The 14,104-nt window shown below is 44.4% G+C and overlaps 1 protein-coding gene across 2 annotated transcripts in view; it reads right to left on the bottom strand.

Annotated features, from left to right (window-relative positions):
* Positions 1-14,104, bottom strand: part of TRPM1 (transient receptor potential cation channel subfamily M member 1) — a 167,333-nt gene that overhangs the window by 47,768 nt on the left and 105,461 nt on the right. For both annotated transcript variants that reach the window (XM_032175278.2, XM_032175279.2), the window contains 5 exons: positions 13,729-13,801; positions 12,830-12,930; positions 2,917-3,090; positions 1,883-2,017; positions 393-443 (listed from right to left, as the gene is read on the bottom strand). In XM_032175278.2, coding sequence (XP_032031169.1) covers positions 393-443; positions 1,883-2,017; positions 2,917-3,090; positions 12,830-12,930; positions 13,729-13,801 — 534 coding nt within the window. The remainder of the gene's footprint in view (positions 1-392; positions 444-1,882; positions 2,018-2,916; positions 3,091-12,829; positions 12,931-13,728; positions 13,802-14,104) is intronic.

The raw sequence follows: 14,104 nt of genomic DNA, 5'->3' as shown, positions 1-14,104 counted from the left end.
CCGGTGCTTCTGGAAAGAGCCACAGGCAGTGGGTGAGAGATCTCAAAGAAGGGACAGAACGAGAGGCTGCATGGACAGACAGCGGGGCTCAGGTCAGCAGCCAGGCCACCCCCTTCCCCAACCCCACCCAGTGGCCACCCTGGCCTTGCGCTGGCGTCAACCCGTAATCCAGCTGTCACTGAGAGTGTCTCTATCATGGATTCGGATGAACATGCAACTTAAAAAAGATTATCCTTTGCTTTCTTAGTTTTAAATAGACTCTTCATGAAAGAAGGAATTCAATATCTCCTGTGCCTGAAATAATAATACATTTTGAAAATTTAAAACTTGCTCTTAAGAAATGTTTTTGTGAAAGATGCCAATAGGTAAGAATTATAAAACAGTAGACTGACCTTTTTCACATCCCTCACCAGCAGATGAAGTGTGTTTGGTGGACCCAGTCTCTGAAAGAGAAGCATTCATGTGTGTTAAATATGTTTTTCTTGGCTAGGCGTGGTGGCTCACGCCTGTAGCCCCAGCACTTTGGGAGGCCAAGGCGGGCAGATCACTTGAGGTCAGTAGTTTGAGGCCAGCCTGGCCAACATGGTGAAACTCCATCTCTACTAAAAATACAAAAATTAGCTGGGCGTGGTGGTGGGCACCTGTAATCCCAGCTACTAGGGAGGCTGAGGTTGGAGGATCACTTGAACCGGGGAGGCAGAGGCTGCAGTGAGCTAAGATTGCACCACTATACTCCAGCCTAGGTGATAGAGTGAGACCTCATCTAAGAATAAATAAATAAATAAATAAATAAATAAATAAATAAGTCTTCTTCTTGAACTCTTCCAGCAAAATCCTGCCCTACTCTATATAATTAATAAATTGCGAGAGCTGGAGTGTAACCCACACCAGCCTTTTCTTTTACAAAACAGAGCTGGTCATGGTTAGAAAGTATCCAACACATTTCAAAAGTTGTGAAACACTTTCTGTTGCATTTTTTTAAAGAGTATCTTAAGGTGCACAATATAGTGTTAATAATTCATCAAGTTGGCCAGAATCAGTGGCTCACACCTATTATCCCAGCACTTTGGGAGGCCGAGGGAGGTGGATCACTTGAGGCTAGGAGTTCGAGACCAACCTGGGCAACATGTCGAAACCCTGTCTCTACAAAAATTAGAAAAATTAGCTGGGTGTGGTGGTGTGCACCTATAGTCCCAGATACTCAGGAGGCTGGGATGGGAGGATGGCTTGAGCCTAGGAGGTTGAGGAGGTTGAGGCTGCAGTGAGCTGAGATCATGTCACTGCACCCCAGCCTGGTGAACAAGACAGACTCTGTCTCAGAACAACAACAACAAAAATTCACCAAATTTTAGCAAGCAGCTGCTGAGGATCATTTCTGCTACTTAAAATCTTACAACAGGGAAGGAAATGTAAATTCTCAAAACTTATATTGTAATAATATAAGGCAAGGGAATTTCATTCAAACCCTTCCAGCAGAGCTCCTGGGTGTGAAACTTAGCTCTATGTTTTCCCCCAAAGCCTCATCAAATGTGAGGGTCCCAAGGAACAATTGACTTCTCACCTTTGGTGACATTTCACTCTGCTAATGGCTTGGGGAGCTAGATTCCTTCTTTGTAGCAACAAGTACTCAGACACCACCCTTAAATTCGGGACAAGAGTTAATACTGCCCGAGAAAGGAGTGACTGGCGAGGCATGGCAGGAAGTGGTGAGAATGTGAACACAGGCTGTGGCCCGCAGCAGGAAAGAAGTACCGCCTGCCATTAAATACGGACCTCCCAGCTGAAGGAGGTCAGATGAGCACATTTATGCACAATATGCACCAGTGACAAACACATTTAGGTGGCTGCCTCCCCCTTCCTTCCCTTTTTCTAGAGCACTCACTGTGTTATAAAGCTCCTCCAGCCTCGGAATGGTCAGAAAGTGTTGCATGTTCACTCCGTTTTCAATCAGGAGCTTCACAAAGTCAACGCGATCTAAGACTAAAGCATCCAGCATGGCTTGCTCCAAAGCATTCACCTGCAGGGACCAAGGGCCGGGAGCCCGTGAGTGGCCTCTCAGAGACACCGGGGAGGGGGGCGACTGGAAACACAGAGGAAAGGGTATTCCGAACGCCAGATTCCAGAGCACTCCAGCATGGTACTCTTTGCTCTTTATCATGGGTAAACACTCCCCATCTCCCCTCTCCTTTCTTCTCAGTTTGGCCTCTACATGTTCCATCCATGTTTGTAAATTATTTTTTCCTTTTAAAAATAGATTGAAGAGGATTCAAAATCTCAGCCCTCCTAGCATTGGCCTGCCCAGTCTCCACCATTTGTTTCCTTGACTAAGATGTTCTGCCAGGCAGAGCTGCATGGGCAGGCAGCATGACCAGGGTGCCGTGTGGGTGAGTGACTGTGATGAGGGCATGCACACGTCACCACAGAGGCCTGGTCCCCTGTCTTGCCTGTGTCCTGGTGGCAGCAAGACCAAGAACTGCCGTGCAATGTGTGGCTCCAGCCTCCCCACCTAAACTGCTGTTACCCCACACACCCAATCATGGGCTCTGTCTGTAAAAAACGGCTTTTTGCATGAATTGCATTTATTTGGTGACAACTGATTTGTCTGCTGTATATTCATGTATCAAGCATTGGCATGTCTGCCAGGCACAGAACCATTGCTGAGCAGGGTGACTCAGGGCCCCTCTCTGGGTGGCATCATTCCCCCCAAAGCAGGAACATTTGGTGTTTTGGACAACCGACAGGCTCATCGCAGCGAATGTGCTGTTGTAGTTTGAAATGCTGACACTACCTAGTCAAGCCTTTACCTGTCCCTCCTGGGATCAGGGCCCCGGGTGGGGCTGAAGCAAGGACAAGAACCATCCCTTCCCCTGGGGAAGGGTGATGCCAAGCTCGTGATCTCTGTGACCTTCCACATACCCAGTTCAGCAGCTCTATCTTCCGGGGATCAGTTTCTTCCTCCACTTCCTCTTTCACTTTCCCTTTCTTCTTGCCTTTCCCTTTTCCTCTTCCTCCCTTGGTGGTGGCCGTGGGTGGCTTCTTCTCCTTCTCCGTGGCTTTGCTGTCCGTTGGGGGTGCCAGGCTACCCAGAGGCTGCAGTCCACAGCAATCAGAGTTGGGAAATGATATTAAGGCTCTCTCTTGTCCCCAAACCAGCTCATTGACCCTCCCACCTCTGTACGTGCACACATGCACACCACACATGCACACAATGTACATGTGCACACCCACACGGTGCACACATATGCCCACACATATGTACACGTGCACATGGACTCCATCCCATACACCTACACACTCAGTCGTCACAGGCCTGGCTGTCTGAAGAAGGCTCTGATACTGGGAACCACTGTTACTCATGTGCACAAACACACACTTGACTTGATGCAGCGGCTTTGCATACTTAAAGTGGCTGACATTTTGATCGATGTGTGCTTTTGCACGGAGGAAAGGATGCTGAAAGGAGAGTTCAAAGGCACCAAAGACATGTGCCCATAGTTGTTTAATGATGGGAAAAAGTGATTGTGAAGGGGGTACGAGACAATGGATAGAACTGAGTATGCCTGCCTGGATATAAACGTAAACTGGAGCTTATCGGCGGGTAAAGAAGCTCTCCGCATATCACTGAAATGCATGCAATGCGGTGACAGACTCATTCATCAAGGGGAGTGTGTGCTCTACTCCAGAGAACACGAGGGAGAGCAGAAGTAGGCCTGGCCCCGTGGCCTTGTCTCCTGGTCTGGTGGAGAATGTGGGAATGTGTCCTGATGCAGACACAGAGCCAGCACCTAAACAACCGGACCCTCCAGCTGGCGTCCTCATTTGCCAGACCCACGTGCTCCTCCTACCAAATGCTCCTGGTGGGTTGCCTATCTGAGGAGCCTCCAATTCCTCTCTTCCCATCTCTCCTGCACGCACCCTGCTGCTTCTTCTGTCTGTCCTGGGCTGTGGGTTTGGTTGCTGAGAACTGTGCTGGTGCCTGCCTCATGGGCATTTCATGCTGGGTTCTCAGCACAGCTGACTCCACTGCCTGCTTCCTCCTAGAGTCTCTTCCCGTGGCTTCTTGGGCATCACAAGCTCCCAGCTTTCCTCTTCCCTGTCTGGCCACTGCATCTCAGTGCAGCTTTAAATGTCAAGGTTCCTCTGGGCTCTGTCCTCAGCCTTCTTCCTTTCCACTCTACTCTCTTCCTTGACGACCTCACTGACCCCCACACCACCAGTCACCACTGATTGGCACACAACTTCTCCTTTCTGGCTGCGGCCCACCTCTCTCCCCAGAGCTCCTGTTGCCTGCTCAGCATCCTGCTTGCATGTCTCAAAGACATGCAGCTCCTTATGTCCCAAACCACTCTCAGGACCTCCCCTCCAACCCAGTCCTCTTCCAGGGTCCCTTATCTCAGGGATGGCACCACAGTTTGCAAGTTGTGCAAACCAGAGAACTGGGGAGCATTGTGACATCTCAGTCCCTCCAGTGCCCTCAATGATTCATCCACCCCTATGTGCAGCCATGTTTAATGCTAAATTTTGCTTCATTCTGATTCTTGCCTTCTTCTCTGCCTCTGCTCTAGTCCAAGGCCTGAATTATTTCAAAGGCCTATTAACAGGACTCTGCACACCTGCCATGGCACCCACCCAACGCATTTTCCACAGTAAGCCCAGAGTGACCTTTACATATAAAAATGGAACCAAGTAACTCTCCTGCTTAAAACTCTTAAGTAGGGCTGAGGCAGAGATTATGTCAGGGGAGGTGTGCATTTATATAGTTCCTGGTCAACATACAAATATGGATGAAAAAGTGTCTTGGCTGACTCCTCATGCAGATAAAACCATTATGGTCCTGAGTGACCGAGTGACACTGCATCCAACAAATGGTGCTGGGAAAACTGGATATCCACGTGCAAAAGACTGGAGTTGGACCCTTACCTTACACCATATACAAATATTAACTCAAAATGGATCAAAGACCTGAACATAAAATCGAAAACTACTAATATAAAATGAGGCTGGGCACAGTAGTTCACCTCTGTAATCCCAGCACTTTGGGAGGCCAAGGCAGATGGATCGCCTGAGGCCAGGAATTTTCTTCTAAGGGCAAAAGTGTCACTATATTGGATTTGGGAATTCAGTTCTTGAGTATGACACCAAAGGCACAGGCACAAAGGGAAAAATTATTAATAACAAATCTGATGGAGTTCATGAAAATTTAAAAGTTTTATGCAGCAAAAGATACCATTAACAGAGTAAAGACAGCCACAGAATAAGATAATATATTTGTACATCATATATATGATAAGGGGTTCATAGCCAGAATAAATAGAGAACTCCTAAAATTCAACAACAAGAAAACCCAACCTGATTCAAAAATGGGCAAGAGACTTGAATAGACATTTCCGCAAAGAAGATACACAAATGGCCAATAGACACACACAAAAACGCTCAATATCACTAATCATTAGGGAAATACAAATCAAAACCATCTGAGATATTACCTCACACCCATTAAAATGGCTATTATCTTTTTTTTTTCCTTTTATTTGAGACGGAGTTTTGCTTTTGTTGCCCAGGCTGGAGTGCAGTGGCATGATCTTGGTTCACTGCAACCTCCCCCTCCCAGGTTCAAGCAATTCTCCTACCTCAGCCTCCTCAGTAGCTGGGACTACAGGTGTGTGCCACCACTCCTGGCTCATTTTTTTTTTTTTTTCTTTCATATTTTTAGTAGAGACGGAGTTTCACCATGTTGGCCAGGCTGGTCTCCAATTCCTGACCTCAGGTGATCCACCTGCCTCGGCCTCCCAAAGTGCTGGGATTACAGGTATAAGCCACTGTGCCTGGCCAAGATGGCCATTATCTAAACAACAGAAAATGACAAATGTTTGTGAAATGAGGACAAACTGGAACCTTGTGCACTGTGGGTGGAAATGTAAAATGGTGCAACTGCTATGGGAGGAGTTTGGTGATTCTTCAAAAAATTAAAAACAGGATTACCATGTGATCCAGTGATTTCACTTCTTGGCATACCCAAAAGAACTGAAAGCAAGTCTCAAAGAAGTATTTGTACACCTACATTCATAGCAGCATTATTCTAAAACATGGGAGCAACCCAAGTGTCCACTGATGGATGCTTGGATAAGCAAAATGTGGTCTATCCATATAATGGAATATTATTCAGCCTTAAAAGGAAGGAAATTCTGACACATGCTACAACACGGATGAACCTTGAGACATTGTTCTGAGTGAAATAAGCCAGTCACAAAAGGACAAATACTACATGATTCCACTTATAGGAGGTACTGACAGTAGACATATTCATGACAACAGAAAGTAGAATGGTGGTTGCCAGTCACAGGGGAGGGCAGGATGGGGAATTATTGTTTGATGGGCATAGAGTTCAATTTTGCAAGATAAAAAAGCTCTTGAGATGAATGTTGGTGATGATCTTCCTTCAAAAATTGTTAGTCCAAAGTTTTTATGATTCAATATAAATAAATAAATTGCCTTTTGTTACCTGTATACATCAAACATCTCTCCTTTTCTCTCTCTTCATTATGTTTTTTGTTTGTTTGTTTATTTGTTTGTTTTTTGAGATGGAGTTTTGTTCTGTCACCCAGGCTGGAGTGCAGTGGCATGATCTCAGCTCACTGCAACCTCCGGCTTCCAGGTTCAAGCAATTCTCCTGCCTCAGCCTCCTGAGTAGCTGGGATTACAGGCGTGCAACATCACACCCAGGTAATTTTTGTATTTTTGGTAGAGACGGGGTTTCGCCATGTTGGCCAGGCTTGTCTCAAACTCCTGACCTCAGGTGATCCACCCGCCTCAGCCTTCCAAAGTGCTGGAATTACAGGAGTGAGCCACTGTGCCCAGCCTCCTCGTTATGTTTAAAAGCATGTTTTAAGAAGAATTTTTTTTCGCAAAGCTTTTACTTTAATTAATTATTTTAATTAGCAAATGACAAATTGTATATATTTATGGTATACGTGATGCTTAAATACATGTATACATTGTGGAATGATGAAATGAAGGTAATTAACATATCCATCACCTCACACACTTATCATTTTTGTGATGAGAACATTTAAAATCTACTCTTTCAGCAATTTTCAAGTGCACTATACATTATTATTAATTATAGTCACTACGTTGTACAATAGGTCTCCAGAATTTATTCTTCTTAACTGAGACTTTGTACTTTTAAACCAAAATCTCCCAATCCCTCACATCCTAGCTTCTGATAACCACATCATACTCTCATGCAGCTTTTATTTTTTGCATTCAATAACAGAAAATATAGATAGAAGAATTTTGACTAGTAATATATAGCAAATCAGACCTAAGATTGATTTACTGTGTTGGAATTCTTGTGTCCTCCCTACTACAAGTTTTCTACTATAAGAAGAATTCTAGATAGACTATAGATTCACAGGCACATTGTTTCTTGAGTGCTTCAACTATTAAAAGAAGATTTTGGAGGCCTTATATCCCACTGTGGGGAGACAGAGAAGGACTTTTGGCTCCAGGTTGCAGCCTGAGCATGTGTTTCCTGTCTTCCCTCCCTCCCCAAATACTATTTAAATGACAGCAGAGGAGTATGAAAAAGAAAAATCTATTTCAGGGAGAAGAGGCAGACCAGAGAGTTTTTAACAAATTTCTGGAAGCATTGAAGGACCAGTTAAAACTATGGAGAGAAAGCCAAAACCTGAAATGTGTAATGTGGAGGTTGCTGTTGAGGTGAGACCAGATTTTCCAAGATACAAAGAAGAGGGCATGTGGTGGGCAGAAGGCATGGTGACTGGAAGACGGTCTACAGAGCAGGAGGCCACTCATCCCCTCCCGGTCTCCAGGCTGCCACTGTGGTGGGTGCAGAGCAAGCAAATGCATTCCTAGGCTTCACTCCCAGTAAAAACTGGGAGGATGTCTGCTAAAGAACAGGGAGGCCCAGAGCCCATCAGCCCTCTCCAGTCAGCACTCAGCAAAGCGGGGAGGTTCAGGCGACACTCTCCTTCCTAAGCAGGGAATTCCTGGGCAGTCCTCCCAGGGAGGAGAAAAACTTGTTGGCAAAATGGGTTTCCATACTAATTAAGCAGTTCTATCCCTCATTCTGTAGTGTGATGGACAGCCAAGGCTCTGGAGCATTTGAGAAAATCAACAGGGTAACAGAAAAACCCAAAATGAACAAAGAGAACAGCTGACCAGGGAGAAAATAGAGATAATCTAGGGAACAGAAGATAACTTCAAAAAATCTAATTCATATCCTTAGATATTGCATCTGTGAGATGAAAATAGGCTAATAAGAAAATAAAATTGTTAAGGAACAAAAACACTTTCTTAAATATAAAAAGTACAAGTGCCTAAACCTTTAAAAATTGTATAAAAGCTAAAGAAAAAGCTGGGATTTCCAAAAACATACAGCAAAATGATAGAGAAATAAAAAAGTGAAAATGGAGGGTCAATCTGGGAGAAGGGGACCAGTAGTTGCTTGACTAATAGAAAGTCCAGATGAAGGGAAAGAGATAATAAAGAAAGAAATACTCAAAGAAGAGACAGAAGAAAATTTCACAGAGCTGATTCAGGTCTTCAGCATAAAGGGACCTTTGAAAGCCAGAAGAATTAAATGTCTACATGTGTGAAGATATGGCTGCTTGAGTTTGTATTCTCTATACACTTCTATTTTCATTTGCTTGAAATAGAAGATACATCCTTGTGAAATTTTCAAGCACTGAAAAAGCAAAGAGCAGAGAGAAAACAATGGTTCATCTATAATTGAATGAAAATCATAGGACAATCTTGAGCCTCATGTGAGGCAGACTTTTCAGACATGTAAAGACACAGAATGATAATTGCTGTGGTTTGAAAGTGTCCCCCAAAGTTCTTGTGTTGGAATCTGAATCCCCAGTACAACAGTGCTGAGAGATGGGTCCTTTAAAATTGTTTAGGTTATGAAATTCTGCTCTCATGAATGGGTTAATGCTTTTATAGAGGGAGAGGGTTCATGATCTTGAGAGGAGATTTGTTTTAAGAGTTCAGCCCTCTTTCGCTGTCTCTTGCTCTTACCCTTTCACCTCCCACCATGGGATGATGTAGCAAGAAGGCCCTGACAAGATACCAGCCCCTTGATCTTGGACTTTCCAGTTCCTAGAACTGTAAGAAATAAATCTCTGTTCTTTATCAATTACCCCATCTGTGGTATTCTGTTACAGAAACACAACACAGACTCAGACAGTAATCCTCCCACATGCTTTTATGTAAAAGTTACTTGAAGATATACTCCAGCAAAATGAAAAAGGAATCTCAAAGGGAGGAAGACATGGGGTCTAGGAGGCAATGGCCAGTCTCAGAGTGCAAGCAAGGGATGTCTGATGTAGACAACTGTACAGCAGGCATTGAGAGCATCCAGGGAAGATGGGGGTAGGAACTCATGGGGCTTTGAAAGATTCTTCAAGAAGAAATGGGACAGTAACAATTAAGAGAATAGATATGGCTGCAACCATAAAAAAGAACAAGATTATGTCCTTTGCAGGGACATGGATGGAGATGGAGGTCATTATCCTTAGCAAACTAAGGCAGGAACAGAAAACCAAATGCTGCATATTTGCATAAGTGGGAGCTAAATGATGAGAACACATGGACACATAGAGGGGAATAAGAGACACTGGGGCCTTTTGGAGGGAGGAAAGTGGGAGGAGGGAGAGGTCAGGAAAAACAACTAGTGGGTACTAGGCTTAATAACTGAGTGATGAAATAATCTGTACAACAAACCCCCATGACACAAGTTTACCTACATAACAAACCTGCACTTGTACCCCTGAACTTAAAGTACAAAGTATATATTAAATATAAACTATGTATATGCAAATAAAAGTACAAAATGGCATTTTAAGGTAATATCTGTATGGCTTCATCTTGGAAAGAGTGCAATAATTTTGCCCTAGCTCCCCACAAGGTAGCCTTTGCTGCAGCCATGCTTGATATATCCACATTGCTGACAAGAGCCTTGATATGGTTTGGCTCTGTGTCCCACCCAAATCTCATCTCCAATTGTAATCCCCAGGTGTCAAGGGTGGGGCCTGATGTGAAGTGATTGGATCATGAGGGCGGTTCCCCCATGCTGTTCTCATGATAGTGGAAGAGTTCTTATGAGAATTGATGGTTTTAAAAATGTTTGGCAGCCCCTTGTGCTCTTTTCTCTCTCTCAGGGGCTGCCATGTAAGACGTGCCTTTGCTTCTCTTTCGCCCTCTGCCATGATTGTAAGTGTCCTGAGGTCTCCCCAGCCATTTGGAGCTGTGAGTCAATTAAACTCCTTTCTTTACAAATTACCCAGTCTCAGAAGACTGCTACTCTTCATAGCAGTGTGAAAACGGACTAGTATAAGCCTCAACATTAGCAGTGGCAAGTGTACATAGTCATGTACCAAACTTTACATCTATTTGTTTGGAACCAAACTAAAGATAAAATAAAAATACCTAAAAAAAAAAAAAAGAATAGATACGGCAATGACATCAAGGCAAATGTTTGGAAGAAGAAAGAGAATCAATTAGAAATGTGAAGAAAAGCAAATATCTATTCAAATAAATCATGGTCCAAATATGAAGGAAATTAAAATGTCACCTAATTTTAAATAGTTGGTGAATGATGGAAACCTTGATGCCTGTCATATTTTCCTTCGTGTGAGCCAGATAAATGACTCAGGACTACCTTTCCTTCTCTTTGACTTCAATCCTACTATGCAGTTCAGCAGTGAACAATCTCCATGTAATCACAACAATGTCAAAGCTGCTGGTTTCTCCATTTTTTTAGAATCAACATAGAGACTAAGTACAAAAACTGAATGATGATTAAAGAGTAAGATGTAAGCAGGACCTCAATAATAATTAAAGAATGATATGTACATGTTCACCATGTCAAGCACCTTGTAAAATGTGGGGCTGATTGAATTAGGAAGATGGAACTTGTCAGGAGAGGAAGGAGGAGTATAGAGTGAATTTCCTCATTTAACAAAATGGGAGTCTGAAGTGGACAAAACAAGTAGATTGTTCCACGTACTCTTTACCATCATAAAGGTGACCAATATAAGAATTAAACAGGGCTGGGTGCAGTGACTCATGCCTGTAATCCCAGCACTTTGGGAGGCCAAGGCAGGCGGGTCACTTGAGGTCAGGAGTTTGAGACCAGCCTGGCCAACATGGTGAAACCCTGTCTCCACTAAAAATGCAAAAAAAATTTAGCTGGGTGTGGTGGGTGCCTGTAGTCCCAGCTACTTGGGAGGCTGAGGCAGGAGAATCGCTCAAATCCAGGATGCAGAGGCTGTAGTGAGCTGAGATCACGCCACTGCACTCTAGCCTGGGCAACAGAGTGAGACTCCATTTCAAAAAAAGAAAAAATAGAATTAAACAGGCAACTATCAAATCCAGGAGCAACAGGGGCAGTGGAAGCAGAGTGAGCAATTCACTTCCTTCTATTACCAAGTGGAGAATTGATGGATCCGTCTACACGTGATCAATCAATAAAGAGTGATAAAAAGTGTTATGGCAATGTGTGGAAGCAACTTCCAGGAGACCTAAACACAGAGGCAGTTAAATTCTTTGGGAGGCAATTAAATGCTTTGGGAGACCTAAACACAGAGGCAGTTAAGTAAAATGCATTTGTGCAGCAATATGCCAGGGATGTTTTGAGAAATGGTTTTGCATTGTTTTTTGTTTTATGTTTTAGAGATGGGATCTCACTTTCTCACCCAGGCTGTAGTGTAGTGGTGCAGTCACAGCTCACTGTAACCTCAAATTCCTAGGCTCAAGCAATCCTCCTGCCTCAGCCTCCAAAGTAGCTGGGACTATAGGCATGCACTCCCATGCCTGGCTAATTTTTTTTATTTTTTGTAGAGATGGTGTCTCACTATGTTGACCAGGTTGGTCTTGAAGTCCTGGCCTCAAGCAGTCCTCCTGAATCAGCCTCCCAAAATGCTGGAATTACAGGTGTGAGCCACTGCATCTGGCCAAGAAATGTGGTTTTTAAAACCAACGTAAACCCTCTAGATATTCCTACTACCTTTCATAAGCAGCAGAGCCGTTTTTGCAAACACAAATTTATCCTGACTCCTAACCTATAAAATGGATCAAAGAAGCTGCTTTGACTGAAGAAGAAGTAGGAGGCCAGGAGTCCTTTATCATGCAGACTTATGTGTGTACACACACACACACATGTTCATCCCCATGTCACACACACACATTAGTACTCCTCAACACCCCACACACACCGCTCATCCCATATCACACACATACAATACCCTCCCAATGACACCCACATACACACTATACCACCCATGGCTACACACATTACTCACCTACACATAATCATACCACATACAGGCACACCACGTATCACATGCACACAGACACCCTATACACACATACACACACACATACACACACACATATACACACACATATACACACACACACACAGAGTTCTCTAGGCCTCCAGGGTTTCATGGAACATAGTTTGAAAAATCATTGCCCTGGATGAAAGTATTGCATTTAATTTTAATAAGCTATTTTATTTCTTCTTCTTTTTCTTTAAAAAGGTAAAAACCCACTTTCATCAGCAACGATAAAATATTTGGTGATTAATTGCTTCAGGAGTACTGGTTTGAATGTGGAATTACTTCTTGTTGGTTCTTTGAAGTTAAACAGCAACATCTTCTAGTGATCCTAATAGATTACATATCGTATCATCAGAAACCCCACATAATTTCCTGAGTTCCATGTCACAAAGGAGAACATACTAATATGTCACTTGTACAAAGTCATGATCAATGATATGAATTGAAAAAAACAGTATCACCGGCCAGTGGGGCCCAAAGACAAAGATCTGGCTTCGTGCTATGTCCACGCGGTTCCAAGCCAGTGCCAAGCTCAGCTGATCTGGAGCAGATACATTTGTTCCTAGAAAAGCAAGAAACCGGAATGATTTTTCACCCCACGCCTGGACCGCCAGGGTTTGGCAGGTGCCGGGTGGTGAGCACAGGCTTCCCGTGGGCTGCTGGCCTAGAACTAAGCATTGCTGGCTTTGCTCTCGCCCTGAATGACCACAAAGGCCCCAAACTGAAAGAGCTTCCCTGGAGGAAAGTGGAGGCAGCCTCTTCCCATGCCAGCTGTGCATGGTCTCCTCGGGAGGGACAGAAGAGGAACCCAGTGACTCGGGGACCCTGGAGATGATCTCCAGGAAGGCTGGAACCCTGGGACTGCCAGGCAGCCAGCCTGACAGCGACCCCTCCCCTCTCTCTGTGCTCCCTGCCCCCTCATGGCACCAGGCTAACCGAGAGGCAGGGAGGAAGCGTGCATCCCAGAGCAGACCCCACCCAGGCCGTGAGTGCCAGCCTGAAGCCTGTCATTAGAGCCAGGACAGGGAAATTGGACAGAATACTGTGGAATGCAGTGATTGCAAAGGAACCCATCTGATGTTTACACTCTAGGAGCTGAAGCCCTCAATGAACCAGTTACAAATAGAAATGGTTCTGACCTCAGCCCATGATGGTCCAGGAGCACCCACAGACCTCTGCCCCACAGACACCTGTAGCGAGCCTTGTCATTCTGCCGTGGCTTCATGCTGAGACTGCTCAAGCGGCCTGGCTGGCTCAGGGTCTAGCACCAGCAGACATAGTCCATGGGAGGCCGGGAGGGAAGGATTGCCGGCCAGGCCAACATCAAAGGGATAGGAGTCACCATTTCCCGAGAGCTCACCTTTCAGCAGGGCTGTTAAAATTGCCATCTCAATGTCCTGCTGGCCCTCAGAACCCATTCTGAACACAGTGACCTGAAAATGTGAAAAGACCGAGTTAAAGCCAAGTTGAAAACAAGAAGGAGACATGGGGTGTTGTTACAAAATGACCACAGAGACTGACACGTAATAAAATGATCCTGAGCACTAAACAGTTTCAAAGCAAGTGCTGTTGACTTTTTTTTCTTTACTTTTTCTTTTTCTTTCTTTTTTTTTTTTTTTTTTTTTTTGAGATGGAGTTTTGCTCTTGTCGCCCAGGCTGGAGTGCAATGGCGCTATCTTGGGTCACTGCAAACTCCACCTCCCAGGTTCAAGCAATTCTCCTACCTCAGCCTCCCA

Source organism: Hylobates moloch, unplaced genomic scaffold, assembly GCF_009828535.3.
Source record: "Hylobates moloch isolate HMO894 unplaced genomic scaffold, HMol_V3 SCAFFOLD_14, whole genome shotgun sequence".
Lineage (NCBI taxonomy): Eukaryota > Metazoa > Chordata > Mammalia > Primates > Hylobatidae > Hylobates > Hylobates moloch.
This window is presented reverse-complemented; position numbering and strand designations above follow the sequence as displayed.